At 37.4% G+C, this 19511-nt stretch overlaps 2 protein-coding genes across 4 annotated transcripts in view; one reads left to right on the forward strand and one right to left on the reverse strand.

Moving 5' to 3' along the window:
• Positions 1-5047, reverse strand: part of LOC107755876 (piwi-like protein 2) — a 28424-nt gene extending 23377 nt beyond the window's left edge. For 2 of the 3 annotated variants that reach the window (XM_016572836.1, XM_016572834.1), the window contains exons 1-4: positions 4963-5047; positions 3826-4293; positions 2857-2953; positions 204-315 (exon numbers count right to left, since the gene is read on the reverse strand). In XM_016572836.1, coding sequence (XP_016428322.1) covers positions 204-315; positions 2857-2953; positions 3826-4266 — 650 coding nt within the window. In that variant the 5' untranslated portion in view covers positions 4267-4293; positions 4963-5047. Of the gene's footprint in view, positions 1-203; positions 316-2856; positions 2954-3825; positions 4294-4950 lie in introns of all 3 variants that reach the window. The other variant, XM_016572835.1, reaches the window with a different exon arrangement.
• A 5884-nt stretch (positions 5048-10931) lies between these two features.
• Positions 10932-11776, forward strand: LOC107755817 (5-hydroxytryptamine receptor 7-like). Its single transcript, XM_016572736.1, has one exon. The coding sequence runs from the start codon at positions 11315-11317 to the stop codon at positions 11774-11776; it is 462 nt and encodes a 153-aa protein (XP_016428222.1). The 5' UTR covers positions 10932-11314.
• Positions 11777-19511: the final 7735 nt, after the last annotated feature.

Raw genomic sequence — 19511 nt, forward strand, 5'->3', positions numbered from 1 at the left:
CAGAACAGACACAGATTTGAGTTGTTATTCACTTACAATCTTACAGAACAAAGTCAGTCATACAGATTTGGAATGGCATTAAGGTGAACCTTTTTTTATTTTTGTGGTGAATTATTACTTAATGTTTTTCATGTACAAATAAAAGATGGAGAAAATGAGCAAATCCAAGAAACTGCACTAAGAAAACAAGCAAGCAACATCACCTGATGGATTCTTCTAAGCGAGCTTCTTCTCTTTCTGGAGTCAGAGCGGCTGCCCCAATGATGGTCGGCTTAGGCTGTACATCTGCCCCAAAATCGCCTGCTGCCCCCCGTCCTGAATTAGGACAGAAAAAATAACATCCAGTACAGACAAATAACAAGAGTCATACTCACAGAGAAATGCTGGTTTCAGAGTTTACACTTAGACAACCTGCTTCTTCATTAACTGAAGATCATATGAATACAAATTATGGAGAGGAAGACCTGAAGTATCACGAAAAAAAAAAACTACATCCAATTGTACTGACTAGGGCCCTATGATTTCCGTGATGCAGAAAACGGAAACAGAATCTTGTCATGGAATTTACTGTATTATGTTTTGCAAAATTTGGATTAATAAAAGTACGTCTGTACACTTAATCGAATCATGATATGGGCTAGAGACTGTAAACATCAAACCATAAAAAGACTGCAGTTTAATATGAAGTTTGCATCTTCTGCCACAGTTTTGTTAACCACAATTTCAAGCACGTGACACTTGTGGTGTTTTCAGCATCTGCCGTCTCACTATATGAGGATACGAACTTCATCTCCAGAGCTGCACTGTGAGTCACTTCACCAGCATTTCATAATTTCATTTGAAAAAAACGTTGTATGACAAACACAGAAACTACATGGTCTTCACTTCAACATGTCAAAATAAAAGTTTTATGTAACCTGAAAGTATAATGGAAATATATTATTGCACAGTAGAATGTACTTCTCAAAGTAATAAGAATAATGTTATAGTTTACTGAAATATTTTAAGCTATATCACACAATTTTTTCATCAATTTTTTAAACACTAAACCTCTGTTGTGCAGCACTTTGTTTGCAAAAATAAAAAAATTTAAATTTCATTTTAAAAGATTAACTGTGTAGAGATTCATTTAATAGTTTTTTGCATTCATTTGATTACATCAATTAAATGCAATCAATGACACCAAGATGAATTCCTTGAGTGTGTAAACACACTTGGCACTAAAGCTCTTTCTGATTCTGATTCTAAATCATAAAACAGAATCCAAAGAAGTTAAAACATACATCACAGAATTTCTGAAAAAATAAAACATTTCATAGGGACATATTATTGTTACAATTTTAATACATGTTTAAATTGCTAAAGTTTTACCAATTCAATTGAATGGACATACTCTTTAATTATTTAAATTGAATTAAGCCATTAAAAATGAATCCAGAAATAAAAAAATAAAAGGGAATTTGTAATAAAACAAATTTCATAGAGCCCTAACTGACACAATTCCAAATAGGTAACTATGATTAGATGTCAACATTCACTACATTCTTAAAGATTAAAACAGCATCCTCTCCAGTTATGTCATAAACGCCAAGTGACTTATCTGAAGTATAATTAGGTTCAGAACTTTTTTTAGTACTTTTTTTGGTACTGACATTAATATTGTTATCTGACAGCGTGTGTCAAATATATCAAGTAGCTATTGATTGGTAGATGTTGGTTAAGACAGTTGATCAATTCCAGAACCAGTGCATTAGGGACACAAGAAACACTGTGACAATGAGCCATATAGTGTTATAGTGCTGGAAAAGGTTGAAAGTCTTATCTTAAAATGTCATGTTTGTGTTGAGAATTTTTTTTTTTTTTTTTAAGTGCACCCAGAAAAAATCAGAGGTTCCTCAAGAGTTGTTCCTCAAGACACAGAAAGGTCACTGATTCAGATGCCAAGGACTATTTCAAGCACTACATTTCAAGTCATACACAAAAAAAGCTCTTAAATACAAGATTAATGGGCTTACTTTTATCATTTGTATTTACATTGCAGATTAAGTTTGTTTTCATTATTAGCTACTTGACCTTCCCGCTGTCTTCAGCAGTAAATTGCACGTCTAAGTGGTGACTATTCAACTTTGTTGGTGTTGCCAAGGATACAAGAATGATGGCACACAATTTAATACCCACTCCAATCAACCTAGTCCTGACATGAATAATAAAACAGCTATGAGTTTGATTAAAGTTTGAGTTTGGGGTTGGTAAAATAACAAAATAACCTTTCTATTTAAAGGGGTCATATGATGCGATTTCAATTTTTCCTTTCTATTTGGAGTGTATTTTAAAATGTAATTTAATCCTGTGATGACAAAGCTGAATTTACTCCCATCTCATAATCATTCATAAATCATTGTAATATGCTGATTTGGTGCTCAAAAAGCATTTCTTATTAATATCATCATCAATGTTGAAAACCGTTGTGCTGCTTAAAATTTTTGTGGAAACCGTGATTCATTGTTTAGGATTTCTTGGTGAATAGAAAGTTCAAAATAACAGCATTTATATGAAAATAAATCTTTTGCAGCATTATAAATGTCACTTTTGATCCAATTTAATGCATCCTTGCTGAATAGAAATAATTATATATATAAAAAAACATTAATAAAGAATAAATAAAGGGAAATAAACAAATACAAAAAGGGGAAAAAAAATGTGGTGCCAAGCTCTCATTTTTGGTGTTTGGAGTGACTGGTCATGTCAAAAAGAGTAAATGATGACTGGACTTCAATTTTTTCGTGAACTATTAATTTAAAGATATACATACACAATGAAGCAAAAATAAAGCTTTTCACTTTTTCTCTCTCATACCAAGAGGTGTAGCTCCTCTGTCCCATGTCTTTCCTGGCTCAATGCCCAGGCCCCTGAACATGGACACCAGCGATGACCCCGGCCCAGGAGCATCAACCTAAAAGAAAGCCAAGCCTGAGACTTATTGCATAAATCTATTGCTAATTCAAATGTGTTCATCTGAAACTTGTATAACAATAAACACTTATGGTTCATTTTATGAAATAACTATTAATTGAAATAAAACCTAAATCGTGATATATGGCTTAGTGTGATTATCAAATCATAGAGGCAGCAATTTTATTAAACAAATATATGCACTGCGTGTTTCAGAATAAAGCATGGCACTGTGTTCTTTTACGTAAGCAGCTAATTATCCGGTGGTGTTTGCAGCATCTCAGAGCAGTTTGGTTCACAGATGTTGTGAATAGAGTAACATAGCCATTAACTGTCTTCAATAATAATAACAGAAACAGCATAAATTGCTATTTATTATGTTTTACAGCTTTAAGAATATATTTCCAAACTGTGAGGAAGAGAACTGTGTGACTGATTGAATGTGTGTGTTGCAGAAATGACTGAATCCCCTTAATGATACTGCACAAAAATTCAGCAGTTTCTTTGCTTTAAAAGTTAGTTGGCTTAATATTAAAATAATAATAATAATAATAATAATAATAATAATAATAATAATAATACAGCCATACAAGTTATAATATAATATAAATTATTATTTTTCTTTTACATTCTGTGTTTATATTTTACAGTGAAATATTATAACAGTAATATTTCTTATTTTGTTTTTTATATTTTTATTTTGTAGTAATAATATTATTTCACAGCCATATTGATATATAATGACAACATTTTGGCCAAATTGTGCAGCCCTAAATCACATTTTAAATTGCAATCCTAATTTTAATTTTTTTTCAATCACAATTTGATTTATTTTCCCCAAATCGCACAGCCCTAACCATGTCTTCTACTTACCTTGGCAACCGTTGGAGTCACCTGTGATTGCAGCTCAGGCATCTTTTCATGTGCCTCTAATTTTCCGATGTCCGGGATAGATACTGGTCCCACAGCAGCCCCTCTCCCTATCCCAACAGTGGGATCCAGAGTGGGCAGCAAAAAACCTCGGGCTCTTCCAAAACCTCCCTCTTCTATCGGTAATCGCACTCCTCTAGGAATGCCCACCGGAAGCTCACTTACAGACTGAGTTATTCCTCTCCCAATCTGCACAGGCATTTCTCCAGGTACGCCTAAGGCTCTACCTCGTCCAAGAAGAGGTTCATCTTTAGGCAGAACGAGACCTCTGGCCCGTCCCAATGGGGGCTGGTCTGGCGGTTGACCCTGATTTTCTGCTGACTGCATCCATGGTATGCGGGTGACCCCTGGGGGACCAGGATAGGGTGGTCGTTTTGGATCCATTTCTTGCTCTGTTGCACTTCAATGCAACTGACAAAAACAAAGCAAAGAGATCAATGAAGGTTTTCTTGACATGTCTATCTATAACATTGTCAAAGCACTGCAGAGCTTTAAAGCATTAAATCATAAAAGTAAATCTCACTGCACTCTTTCTAAGCACATGTGCAAGAGTTAATCTAAAACTAGGCAACAAAATCAATCAATTAATGGGTCACTTTGCAAGATTTCTGCCAAATATGCGCACTGAAGCACAAGAAACATGCTTTAGTACGCCCAATATATAATTTTACCGGCTGTAATCAAGGCTAATGTCATTTTTGCAAACATTTAGTCAGATATTCAAGTTCGTTATCTCAATCGACATGAGCACGTGCCTGCATGACAAGCGTCTAAAATAATAGCTGAATTTTTTTTATTTTTTATTTAATGACATTTTTAGATTGCTATTGGAAGATTACGTTTATTTAGTACTTTTTTTTGGCTTTTGCATGTCGACCGTAAAGTTTAATCCGCAAACTAACAACTAACGTTAGACAGCGCGCTAAATCAAATTGATCTGATTATTCGACAGAATGACGAACGCAGTAGCAAAAAACAAAATCAAAAACAATTCTATTCGATTATTTCCAGAAACAAATCAGGTTGACGCGTGCATGAAGTAGTAAAATGGGTGTAAATGTAGGCTACCTGCAAATGTACCTGTAGTCGATACTTCAGTGAGACGATGAACCGCTCGCTCCAACAGCCAGATATTTTAGACTGAAATTGAACAAATACTAATTCAGTAGTGTTGTCAGATTCGCGATTCGTGACTCGGTCAAACCAATTCATGAATCATTCGACTGGAAACACTTTCGAGTTATAATAACTCAAATAAAACATGTAAAAAAATTACATGTTTTGGCATTTAGTTTTTTCCCCAAACATAAGAGAAATGAAAAAAAAAATGTATTCCTTGTTTATTAAGATTTTATTTATCTCTGTAGACAGTATTGTGGCACATTAAAATAAGACAAGCAAAAATTATGTCTATTAAACAATCAATCTTTATCTTTTTTTCTATATCTGATATAATCCTGATATAGGCCTAATAAAAATTTGACAAAGATGTTTAAAAAAAGATGCTTATTTTTGTATACATGCATGTATTTGTACAAAAGAAAAGTGTGTATTGACTGAAAATTCTCTAAAATTTTCCAGAGATATTTATTTGAAGATCGATCCTATACAAATTATAATTATAAGAAAAACACTCAATACCTCCTCTCCCTCTCTCTATCCCTCTAAAGATTGTGGGATATTTCTGATATTGTCAGATATTTCTAAAACCAAAGGGCGCGATCATGGACAAACTGCCAAATTTAGCATCTCTGAAAGCCCAGGATGTCCTCTTTGTGACACACCACTTAAAACTGTGACGTGTGTGGTCTCAGAGAAATGTCTAAAATACAAAAGTCCTCTACAAAGTACAAAATTCAACTGCTGTGCCCAGGAGATTTAATCAAAATGAAATGGCAAAGCATTAACCCCCTCATGCTTGGTGTCCTCTATGAGGACAGTTCCATAACATTTAAAGGCAGGGTATGTGATTTTTCAAAAACACTTTAGAAAACTGATTCGGGCCGAATCGCAAAACAAACTTGTAGCCAATCAGCAATAAGGGGCGTGTCTACTCGTGATGTGGAGGAGAGAGCTTTCAGTGCATGGGACGGACATTAGCGAGCCGAGCGACAGAGAGATAGAGATGGTGGATAAAAAACAAAAGAGGAAAACGTCTGCGGAACGATAGGGCAAGAAGTAGGACCCGTGTAAATATCGGATCAGCTTTCCATCGCTGGAGAGAACTCAAGGAGCGGAGGCCTGCGATCGGATGCCGAGGTTGCTTTGTTTCTTCTCAATAGGTGAGTAACACTGTGTCTACAACAGCTAAAGTCTGCCTACACTGGACGCGATCAAACGACCGTTGAAAACCATTTGAAATTTGTGTCAGCACGTCATAAATAGAACCCGGCAGCAGTTTTCTGTCGGGGATTTGTTGCGCTGCGCCGCTCACGTCCGTAGACACGGTGTAACATTGGTTTTGCTTTGTTTCACAGAACTAATCGTTGCCTGGGTTGCATACGTATGTGTGGGGCGGAGCTATCAAAATAGGGGCAAGACCCTTTTGGGGTAGGGGCGTGTTTGTTTTGGTGATTTCAAATATCAACATTGGCTACCAGAAATCACTTACTCTGCCTTTAAAAGAAGCTAAATTCAGAAAATAAGTAAAAATTGATTTGGTTTTGAATGCAAGCTTCGACAAGATTTTAACTAATAACTACAAACCTGGATTTGCATGAAATGTTTCAAAAGTCAACAGAAAACGTCAGTTGAAAAGAAAAATAGCATAAGTAATTGTCTATTTTGAATAGTGAACACTTGAATAGTTTAAGTGTTCACCCCTTTTCCCCCCAAACCTTTGCTGCATGAGAATTCATTTTCTTGCCACTACTGAACAAGGTTCACCATGTCAAGGCAAGAAATATTTTCACAAAACAGATGATGCTGCAGTCTTATATGTGGAATTCTCTAGAGATACTGTATTCTATTTGTTTCACCGTTCAGGAGAGAGATAACTAACAGATAAACTACAACTCTGACTTATCTGGTGCTGTTTTCCATTTATATTGCCCTGTTATTGTTAAACTTATAGACTCAGTATCTCAGAAATATTCTTCAGGTTTTGTTTCTTATTCTAACATTATGCTCTGTGTAGTGGTAACTAGAAAAATAAAGATTCTGAAAAGCTCAACAAATGAACTCAATTTGTTATACTAAATAGAAAGTTATTGTCATACTTATAACAAACAGCTTATTGCTGCCACAGTTGTAATTGTAAAATGTAAATTTGTAAAATTTTAAATTCATTATGCAGTCAGGAAATTTCAATTATACATTTGCATAGCAAGTTTGTATATAGCCACCAGTGTTGCTATTATTAAAAGAAAGCCCATCAAGTCAAACATCTCCTGCCTCTTGCCAAAAAGTCTTTTTGTCCCCTGCCTTTAGAGGATTGTGTGACACATTTCTTCTTTATTTTCCCAGCTGTATGATTGTGAAGACACAAGCTTCATAGAGTAAACACTGTTTTATTATGCAGCCACAAACATGTCTTTGAGCTCAACAGACATCTCAGTTCATTATCAAAAGAGCGAACAAAACTACTGGAAGGAAACTTAGCTCTGCCACATGATCCCAAATTCTCAGGTTGAAGATTAAGGTGATGCACAAAAAGGGAAATTCAGGATAATGTCTCTATGGTATATTAAACCATCAAACTATAAAAGGCTCAAAACTGTTGTGATAAAAAAAAAACGTATATCAAGCGCACATGTCCCTTCACCATTGACTATGCTGAGTTGTGAAGCAAAGACAGCAGACAGAAAAAAAATGGTGTAAAATTTACTTTGAAACAATTTTCACTCTGAAATGAATAAATTTATCAAATAATTACAAAGAAACAACAAGTAATACATCAAATTAAACTGAAATTTTGAAGTAGAAAGACTGAAATAGTATTTTCTTGTAAAACGCACACTTTATTATTTTCTTGTAAAAACCCACATAGAAAAATCATTTTTTTTTTATTTGACTGGTAAAATGCGGCAATCAGTGATCTGATATTTCCTGTTTTCGTGATCGTACTTGGCATTGATGTGTATATGAAGGCTCATGGGTGTCTCTCGTATCACACCGCAAACTCGCGCTCTCATTTTAAACATGTTTAATTTTTCTAAACTTCTATTCATTTATTTTTACATAAAACTTTTTTAATGAGGAATGAACTACTTTGAGCACCTTTAAATAGTTCAGAGATTTAGCTTTCTAAATTAAATGTCGATCATAAAAATGTAATTCAAATTTGGCTCATATGAGATGCAGGTTCAACTCAGGCCTCATGTCATGCCTTGATCTCATTCTCTTCTTGAAAAAAAATGTGTAATTAATATCTTTATCATAGAACTGTTATTATATTATAGACCTACACATAATACAGATGAGATTTGTAAGAAAACAAACATTTCCCAGCTGTATACTGACTTAAGCTCATAACTGAAGTGTAGCATTTCAATATAAACAGGGAAATTTCAGCAATAGTCAGTGTCGCTCATCAGAAGCAAATCACTGCAATGACTTTTAATTTAAGCTGACACTCATCATCAGCACTCTGCACGTTAGGCTACTCTGAATATTGACCAATAAGGCTTGAGGGAAGCAGTGAGCATGCTGGGTCAAAGCAGCTGTTTGGCTTTCATCTTTCTAGCAGCACTTGACCCAGGTGCTTTGACCTTGAACATCAAAAGAGAAGCCAACATATTTTGGGGCATAGGATACAGCTACTTTACTGGCATGGTGACTGGTAACTGGCATACTGACCTTTCTAGCAAGCATGAAATGATTTTAAAAGGATAGTCCACCCAAAAATGAAAGCATTTCAGTTCCAATTGACTTCCATTGTTTTGTTTTTTTCCACACTGGAAGTCAATGGGAAACTAAACTGTTTGGTTACCAACATTCTTTAAGAATATCTAAAATCACACAGTTTTGGGATGACATGAGGGTGAGTAAATGATGACAGCATTTTCATTTTTATTTATTTTGTCTATCCCTTAAAAGGAATAGTTCACCCCAAAATGAAAATGTAATCACCTTCACGCCAGCCAAGATGTGGACGAGTTTTTTCTTCATCGGAACAGATTTTTGGACATTTCGCATTACAACACTTTCTCACCAATGGATCCACTGAAGTGAATGGGTGCCATCAAAATGGGAGTCTAAGCAGCTAAGACAACAACAACAAAAACAACTACAATAACCCACAAGTAATCCACACAACTCCAGTCCATCAATTAACGTTCTGTGAAGTGAAAAGCTGTTTATAAGAAACAAATTCATCAAGTCATTTTTAACTTTAAACCATTGCTTCCAGTTAAAATACAAATCCTCTATCCATTGCTGAATCAGGTGAGAAATATGCACAGACCAAGCCCTTTACAAGCGAAAACATTTATAAACAAACATGTCCATGAAATTTGATGTGAGAGGACAAACAGGAGAAAGCTGTATTATGGTAGTGGGCTGGCATTTTGGCCAGAAGCAGTTTTTTAAAGCAGGGGTTCCCAACCGCATTTCTGGAGTTAATGCTGCTCCATGTGAAAGCCAGCAGGTGATGGAGATTTACCGCTGATTACAGAACCGGCTTTCTGACAAGATGCGCGTTAAATATCGCATGCGATTTATCGTGCAGCCCTAATCTGTTCTGATGAAAAATAAACTCATCTAGGTTTGGCTACTCACCCCTGAGGGTGAATACATTTTCAGCAATTTTTCATTTTTGGGTGAACTATTCCTTTAACTTCAGTCTAAAAATCTAACCCTGTAGCTTTAATTCATAAAACAAGTTATAACTTTATAACCAAAGAAATGATCGCAGAAATCATGCATTCAGATTCTAAAATAAGGCCCTGGGGGTGACATGCTCCATCTGTTGGACAATGACGAAGAAGATGATGGTGATGATAGTGGCTTTAGCCACATTAGCTTGGGAACATGCTGTTCTGTGCAATTCTCTGCTTCATTACAGATTCATTTTCCATGCCACTTAATTCCATGAGGTTGAGTGCTCACCATTCACATACAGTACAGGATGTCTTTTATTTTTTGTCTCCGTAGCTGTCAACATTCAAGAGATAGGTTTTGATTGTTCAAATTTTCAGGGCTTTTGTTCTCTTAGAGCTCTGCATGGTGTTCTGGCAAGTCTAAAATTATAAGCATTTTCAGCTGACGGTTTATCCAAAGCGACTTACAGTACACTTATATCATAGACAATTTCCCCTGAAGAAACCTGGGTTTAAGGGCCTTTCTGTCAGTGGTCATGAATCACCCCTTGCAGGGTTTGAACCTACATCCTTTTTGTTCATCAACCTAGATCTTTAACCACAAGGCTACAATAAAAGGGTGCTGTAAGCTATTTCAGCCACTGAATTAGAACACCCCCTCAATCTCTAAAACCCCGCTCCAAGAGACATGTCAGCAAACTCAAACATGCAAAATTGATTTTTCCTTTTATTATTATTATTATTATTATCATGAGGATGATGATAATAATGATTAGTACTACAATTATTATTATTGTTTCACAAGCCTAACCATGCGACCTCCACTGTCTGCACTCCCATTGGATGTTGCTGCATGAAGTCATTTCGTATTTGCATAAATTAAAAAATATTAATTGGACACGCCCACATAGATACAAAGGGTTTGCAGTTGCTCATCGGAAATCGCAGCTTTATTGAAATTGATTGTCTTTGTTCGCTATAAACAGGGCTTTCTATAAACAGCCCTCACTGAGACAGATGTGCTCTTTCAAAACACCTTTTAGTGATATCTGAAAGATTGTATGGGCGATATTATTATTTATTATTCTCCTCTTTCCACTGTCCAAATATAAGATGTCCAAAAATAAAATAGTAAAATGCTATATGCAATGTTTTCCCTTGTAGTTATGCAATAAGGCACAAAACTACAACAATAATAAAGAAAACAGTAAATGACAAGTGAAATGCCTGAGAACTGAAGTGAGAGAGATCTTTTAGAGAGCGAATGTTTCAAAGCAGTCAAGTGCGGTACTCTTGTGCTTCCTGCAAAATAGAAGACAGAAAAATATCTTAATGTAGGTGGAGCTGAGACCGCTTCCCTTTGATGAGAAAGTTACGCGTTTAACCTACTAGAGTGCGCAATTCTCACACACTTCCTCGCATGAAGAACCGAATTGTCACTTGCATCAAGTCAAGGACTGTACAGCCTCTCCAAGCGCGCGCAATATACAGCCAAACCACAGTGATTGTCCTCCTTCTTCCTGTTTATTTAAGTTTTCTTTGCTGTATCCGTACAACTTGCCTTTTTTTCTTTTGGAAACCTGGAAGACACCCCAGACCTGCGCTCGCTTCAGCATGCGTTTGGCGCACGGAGCGCACTCTTGGCGAGCTCTTCATCATCAGGCGCAGGGATTATGTTCAACTCATCGGGCTCGCTAGATTTCTTCTCGTTCACTCACCCTGAGGTCGCGTCGGAAGTTCTCAATGGTTCCTCACACTTATTCTACAACATCTCAATGGCCATGTGGAACAAATCCTGCGGGGAACAATTGCTCGATTTCACCACAGCGGAGAAGATTGTCATCGGAATGATGCTGGCCATCATCACCACCGTGACGGTGATTGGAAATATGCTGGTGGTGATCGCGGTGTGCGTCGTTAAAAAGCTCCGACAGCCGTCCAACTATCTGCTGGTGTCTCTGGCCGTGGCGGATCTCTCCGTGGCTATTGTGGTTATGCCATTCGTGATCGTGACGGACCTCACGGGAGGAAAGTGGCTTTTTGGAGAGGTCTTCTGTAACATCTTCATCGCCATGGATGTGATGTGCTGCACTGCATCCATCATGACGCTGTGCGTGATCAGTGTGGACAGGTGAGTAGGTTGGCTTCTTCTTACTAAGTCATTTTGGTGATGCTTTAATACAAAGTGACTTTATTACAGGGACAATCCTCCCGGAGCAACCAAAGTGTCTTGAACACAGTGGTGATAGTTTATGAAGCAACTCATATTGGGGTTTGAATCTACAACCCGTTTAATCATTTAGTATCAGTGTTTGAACCACTAGGAGTTTATCAAAATATTTCATCCTTAAGTGTAATAAAATATAGTAACATAAAATCACATTTTATATGTATATATGTATGTATCATTTATTTATTTACCAATATACACAGATTTAAGCTAAAATGTATCCAAAGGTCTGAGTGAATTTGTAATTTGTATTTTTATTAAATATATATATTAAGCAAGCTGCATGAACACCACACAGAGTTTGTTTACCATCCAAATGCACACACACACACAAGCGCGCACACACACACACACACACACACACACAGAGAGAGACAGAGCAGTGGGCAGCCAGTAACCCGTAACCTATGGGTTACAAGTCCGACTCTCTAAACATTAGGCCATGACTGCCTATTTAGAAATGAGCTATAGTTGTGAAATCATTCTTTAGTAAACTTGATTAGACAATGAATTCTTGTTTAATTATATATTAATTTAAATTGTATCAAAATTATGTTCATGTTACACTCTTAAAAATAAAGGTTTCACAACACTCTTAAAAATAAAGATTTTTTATTGGCATTGCCAGTTCCATGAGGAGCCTTTAACATCCATGGAACCTTTCCATTGCGCAAAAGGTTGTTTAAAGTGAGAAAAGGTTAGATTATTAAAATAATCCTCACAATAAGAAAAACATTTATTTTAAGAACTGTTGATTGAAAGGTTCTTTGGGGAACCCAAAATGGTTCTTCTACTGCATCTCTATGAAACCCCCCTTTTGGAACCTTTATTTGTAAGAGTGAAGGGTGGTTTCACACCATAGGAAAAAAAAAAAAAATTCCACAAAGAACCTTTCAGTGAACATCTAGTGACAACGGTGTACTAGCTCTAATGCCATGGCGAAAGTTTGAGCAAAACATGCTAACTGTTCTGTCTTTGGCTGCACAGACGAGCACAGAACACCGTTTAGAGTCCCAGCCTCAGAGGAGACAACAGAGCAGTGGATTTATTGATTTATTTAGGTAAAGGTTCTTCATGGAACCATCAATGCCAATAAAGGACCATTACTTTTAAGATACAGTATAAAGTTTGAGATATAGCACGAAACTCAGACAAACAAAATGTGTTACAGCACTCCTCTGTCTCTTTATTGTTGTGACGCACACATCGTTTTTTAGAAGGATGTTTTTGATACTCAAGCTAAATATCACACAGATGCATTTTTTATCATTTTTTTCCCCAGCATATTACGTCTGCTAATGCTTAGTAGACTCTTTAATCTATACACATGTACATACCAGAGGCTCATGTTCTATCAGCATCAGCAAGCACTTGAGGGTTTTTAAGTATTACAAACAAACCTAGTCTCTTATGACGCTTGTTTCTGTTTGAAAAAAAAAAGCTGATGAGAAGTGATTGCACATTCGAGGATTGCTGGAAAGGATTTTTCTGTTTGGGCATAGACAGGAGGTGCTTAGTGCTTTTCATGTTATTGAGAATAAAGCAGTGTGATACGTCAGGTTGCTCTGCTCTGGTTTTATTAAATGAAGATCGTGTAGCTGCCATAACCAGTCTTCACAGTCTAACTGGCTATTAATTTAAAACGGATCCAGTATTTAATTAGGAAATGTACCTGGATACACATGCCCTCTAAATGACATTGTATATGACTATGGAATAAAGGTACCTTCAGATTTTTTCATGATGTAACACAGTGTGAACTTGGGATATCTCTTTGTCCAAACAATGGAAGACTGACACATTCTATTTAGTGGCGTTAGTAGCACATATATTTCAGTTCTAAGCAACTCAGTTTTGATTTTATGCTGACTTTGAGCATATAATTTATGTTGCATAATGTAATAAATATGCCACCATGGCCCTTTTAAGACCCTTTTTAAGGCCCTTTTATTTATGTTCTTAAATTAATTTTACAGAAGGCAGCAGTGAAGGAAAGCTCCTAAACAGGAACTGAAGTGCCCGTAAATTCACTATTATAACTCAATGTTCAAGTACTCTTGACAAATGCTTTGACCTTTGATTCAGAGCACATAGATAATTTCAATAATGGAAGTGAAACTACCTTGCCACTGCCTTTTCCTCATTCATCTTGAAAGTGAGGTCTTCTTAAAAGACCATTAACTATGTTGTCAAAATCTTGAGGTGTTTCCAACAAGAAGGCTCTTCACAGAAGAATACAAGTCTGGACTGTCTATCCACTGGACAATCACAGTCCAAAGCTCTAGAGAGTAAAGCCATTCAGCAGCAAGGAAAGACCTTTAACAGAAAGAGAAAGTAGCAGGATTTGAGGCGAAAATGGCAGATGATTGACACATTGAGAAAATTCAGAACTGATATGATGACAAGTGTTCATATCTGATTTTAAAACCAACATTAAATCAAATCAATCAACATTATTTACACATATCTCAACCCTCTACATTGCGAGTAAATCACTCGCATATGCGACTAAATCTTCACTCTGGCGACTAAATGATGTCTAATATTAGCCAATTGCTAATAAATTCTCAGATTTTACTCGTCAGTGTGTGAGTTGGAGGCTAAGTATAAGTTTAGCTCAGATATATTTTCACTCGCCGAACACTCTCTGACTGAGCGCATCAGAGTTTCACTCTCCACTAAGCGATCTGTGCTGTTTTTCAGTTAAAAAAAATTTACTAGCCAATGGCGATTCAATTGCCAAGGTGGTCTCACTGGACATGAAAAAAAGAAATCAGCAAGTGTTAAGTGTTAGTGAATTGAATGTTTACTGCCAGTATAAAGTAGTGAGAACACACACAGCTCTGAGTTTTGAGGAAAAGGCACAAAGGCAACAGGAGTTAGCACAGCTTTACTCATGATATTCATGCTAATGTGACTGGGTAATGTTTGTGTAATGTGCTAATGTGAATGCATGGCACTTCAAAAATCAAGTGTCGGATTTGTTGCATTATTAAAGAGGACACATCAAAAATACAAGTAGCATGCCTTTGTTTCAATACACTGAACATATTCACAATACTAACTGCTGGTTCATCTTTTAGGGGTGTCTTGAATGTAAATATTTAGTGCATTAAAATCATACTTATATACCTTATCATTCAAAAGTTTGGGATCAGTAAGATTTTTTCGAAATAATTTATTTTTCTTTTCAAATTTCTATTCAATTGAAATTGAAAAAACATTTCACAATATTGCTGGTTTTACTATATTTTTGTGCACATACATATATATGTGTGTGTGTGTGTGTGTATATATATATATATATATATATATATACACACACATACATACATACATTGCTGGGTAGTAACAAATTACATGTAATCTGGATTACGTAATCAGATTATATAATTGTAATACAAATACTTTAATAAATCAATAATTTAACAACACATTCAAATGTTCACAGTTCTCTGATGCTTGTTAATGTCACATGACTTGAAAGTAAACAATTGAAATATTTAATTAGATTGTTTTGATTTTAAAACTAGTTAATTAGTGACATAGTAAACATTTTTGGTGATTTGATTAATCATTATTCATTCACGAACCCCAGTTTTAGAAACCATGTTGTACTGCAATGTTTAATACACGTCATGATGTTTAGTTTGAAAGAATGGTATAGATTTTCTTATGAGTAAAGGTCAAAAGTAGTCTAAATACATTACCTAATACATGTTATCCAATAGATTACTTTACAAACTACAATTTCCATCATGTAATTTTAAATCAGTAATGGACTACAATTTGCAAGTAATCTAACCTGCACTGTGTACACACACACACACACACACACACATATATATATATATATATATATATATTTGCACTGATTATTTTTATGATAATGTACCTTCGCTAATGTGTCTGTGTATTTATTGTTTTATGAAAAGCACTAGAAATGGTCTTACTCTAAACTGAATTCAGTCCTTCTATAAATGTGGTAAATTTAGGATTTTATTCTCCTTGTGTAAATCATGAGTGCATATACTGTAGCCTCAACACTGACTGTTTTAACTGTGAAAGTCAAAGCCACATCCATGCCCACACATTATCTCTATTTTACTTGGTCACTTTAGGTCCAGTGTTCCTGTTGCAATTAATAAATTGTGATATCAATTATTCAAGCGAGTGACATTAATAATTAAACTCCAGCGTAAGTGAAGGAAGTCTATCCTCAGCAGTAACTCTGTCATTTGTAAAAGAAAAAAAAACTAGAAACGCCTCATATATGTTGGACGGGGGAGTTATGCGCGTGGAGATGGGAAGGGACAGATTCGCATTAAAATTGCAAATGAGACACACACGGTCTGGCTGTCTTCTAGAATTTAGAAATGAGATCGGACACAGATGCAGTTCAGGTTCAAAAAGCAGGTTTTCCCAGTGGCCCAGGAACTAGCCTCAGGTCTCTAGTGTTCTTGTGACTACTCTCCTTGAGTCTTAGTAGCATATGACGCTGTTTCTGCTCTCCTGACCATCTCTGCCGTGCAATATGGAGGGCCAGAGAAAGGCTGCTCTGAGGTAAAACTCAGCTGAGAGCTGCTTGACACGTTGAGTCACACCTGTCATTGTTGTCCGATGTGTTTTCGATGGTCATTGATTTCTCCTTGTGACCGCAAGAGCGGAAAGGACAGGAGAAACTGTTATTGTGAATTTCACACTAATATTTTTATATAATAACTTAAGAGTATTGCACGTTACTAACATGCTGCCAGGGGTCATGCTGTACACACGCTCAAGCAAACATGATCGAATCCCCAAAATGATTGGGCATGATCTTACATGAGATGCCCTAACCAGAAATGATGACAAGTGATAATATGCTTTATTCCTCAGGGAGGACAGGTAACCGAAAACAAGCTGTACGGGGCGGAACCACGAGCGCTACATCAGCGTGTTAGAACAACTCAAGGGAGGCTGACACAGTTGTCACACAGGAGGGAGGCTGAAAATTTATAGAGTTACCTCTACAGGAGGTTTCAGCGGTAGATGTTAAGGAAAAAGGCACACCGCAGAGAAAAAATGTGGAAGTTTTCTTATAGATTACGTGGGGAGCTGCTTAAAGAGAAGAGGTCCTGGTTAAATACAATTTAAAGTGATAGTTCGCCTGAAAACGAGAAAGCTGTCATGTACTTACCCCCATTTTGTGCATCCCATGTGACTTTACACAAAAATGTTTAGCAGAATGTTTATGCTAGTCTTTTCCATACAATGAAAGTGAACGGTTACATAGGGGCTGTCAAGGTTCAAAAATGGCAAAAAGCAACCCAAAGTTGTACGTGTAACTTTTTTTTTAAGCTAATTTTTGCAGATTTACAGCCCCTGGTCACAGTTTTCAATGTATGGAAATAGGAGTGTGTGGACAACCTAATATCTTCTTTTGTGGTTTTGTGAAGAAAGTAAGTTCGGAACAAAGTGAGGATGAGAAAACATTGACAGAAAGTGCTTTTTTTTTCTTTTTTCTATCCATTTAAACTTCACAGATCCTGCCAGTTACCACTGAAAATGGTAAAAACTAAATAAAACAGAAAAATTTGTTCAAAATGCTTGCAAACTACAGAAAAAGTGCCAGTAACACATAACCACAAGTTCATTCACCTAGTAAATTACTGTTATTTAAAGGCAGGGTATGTGATTTTTCAAAAACACTTTAGAAAACTGATTCGGGCCGAATAGCAAAACAAACTTGTAGCCAATCAGCAATTAGGGGCGTGTCTACTCGATATGTGGAGGAGAGAGCTTTCAGTGCATGGGACGGACATTAGCCGAGCCGAGCGACAGAAAGATAGAGATGGCAGATAAAAAAACAAAAGAGGAAAACGTCTGCGGAACGACAAGGCAAGAAGTAGGACCCGTGTAAAATATTGGATCAGCTTTCCAGTGCTGGAGAGAACTCAAGGAGCGGAGGCCTGCGATCGGACGCCGAGGTTGCTTTGTTTCTTCTCAATAGGTGAGTAACACCGTGTCTACAACAGCTAAAGTCTGACTACACTGGACGCGATCAAACGACCGTTGAAAACCATTTGAAATTTGTGTCAGCACGTCATAAATAGAACCCGGCAGCAGTTTTCTGTCGGGATTTGTTGCGCCGCGCCACTCACGTCCGTAGACACGGTGTAACATTGGTTTTGCGTTGTTTCACAGAACTAATCGTTGCCTGGGTTGCGTACGTATATGTGGGGCGGAGCTATCAAAATAGGGGCAAGACCCTTTTGGGGTAGGGCCGTGTTTGTTTTGGTGATTTCAAATATCAACATTGGCTACCAGAAATCGCTTACTCTGCCTTTAACAGCACACTTTTTTACAGTGATAAGCATTACTTAAGTAAAATTTACAAACAAAGAGTCAATCAAATTTACTGGGAATTCCCAAGTAACCTTAACTTAAAAATGTCTATTTAAAGCTACTAATAATTATGTTTAGACTTTTACTTGTCAAATTTTTGTAAATTAACTAGCCTTTTCTGAGTGAAAATTGTTTCCAAACTTTTTTCAAGTAAATCCTAATCCAAATTTTTTTCAGTGTAGAAAAAACGGGTCCATATTTACAGGGACTATTTAAACCACTTTTTTCCCCCACATATTACTCAGCACAAACACACAAGCTTCAATTTTCTGCTTTTTAAATACTCTGATGCATTTCTGATGCATGAACTTCCATTGTAAGTTCATTACTGTACATGTTTCCTTTGTTTCTGCAAAATAAGGGATGAAACAAAATAATTTTCTGTGGTGAATGTTTTTCTAATTATGTTGTATGCTACATGAGTATGGAACCATCTTATTCACCAAATACATTCTACAAGTAGCTATTGTCACGGTGCGTGAGGGGAGATGAAGCGAGGACTCAAGTGCAGGAGAAATGGTTATTTTGATAATAAAAATAAACTCAAACCACCCCGAGGGGGAAAAACAGACAGGCAGACCTAAAGCTGCACACATGCAGACACGAAACACACACAATGAGAAATGACGGATCAGCACAGGATGACAGACACAAGGAGAATAAACGGGAACCAAACGAGGAGGCTAACGAGGGAGACACAGGTGGATCAACTTAAACTATAACAAGGTAACAAGATGGGAGGGGCAAGACAATAGACAGGAGAGAGCACATGGCAACAGACAACACAAGCCATGTGCTCACTGAACACAGTCATCTGGTGGCCCTCCTGGGCACACCCGCTGCAGACTGCGACAGAACCCCCCCCTTAAGGAGCGGATTCCAGACGCTCCACCAGGAGCAACCCCGGAGGGAGGCGGAACGGAGGTGGATCAGGGGGAGGGATGGTGGGCCAGGCCCGTGTAGTGGAAGAGGCCCTGGGGATAGAGGTAAACCAGGGTTCCAGGGCGGGGCCGGCAGGGCAGGAGGCCAGGGTGCGGCCGGCAGGGCAGGAGGCCAGGGCGGGGCCGGCAGGGCAGGAGGCCAGGGTGCGGCCGGCAGGGCAGGAGGCCAGGGCGGGGCCGGCAGCCTGGCAGGCAGCAAGAGCGGAGCCTGCCTCAAGGAGGGAGCCGGCAGGGCAAGCAGCTGGGGTAGAGCTGACAGAGGGCGGAGCTTAAGAGGAGCCCACAGGGCGTGCAGCTTGAGCTTGGGCGGCG

This window comes from Sinocyclocheilus rhinocerous, unplaced genomic scaffold, assembly GCF_001515625.1.
Source record: "Sinocyclocheilus rhinocerous isolate Xijiao unplaced genomic scaffold, SAMN03320098_v1.1 scaffold352, whole genome shotgun sequence".
Classification (NCBI taxonomy): Eukaryota; Metazoa; Chordata; class Actinopteri; order Cypriniformes; family Cyprinidae; genus Sinocyclocheilus; species Sinocyclocheilus rhinocerous.

Bases quoted from the DNA above. Each gene is read 5' to 3' on its own strand.
- LOC107755817 (XM_016572736.1), top strand. From the start codon at position 11,315: ATGTTCAACTCATCGGGCTCGCTAGATTTCTTCTCGTTCACTCACCCT.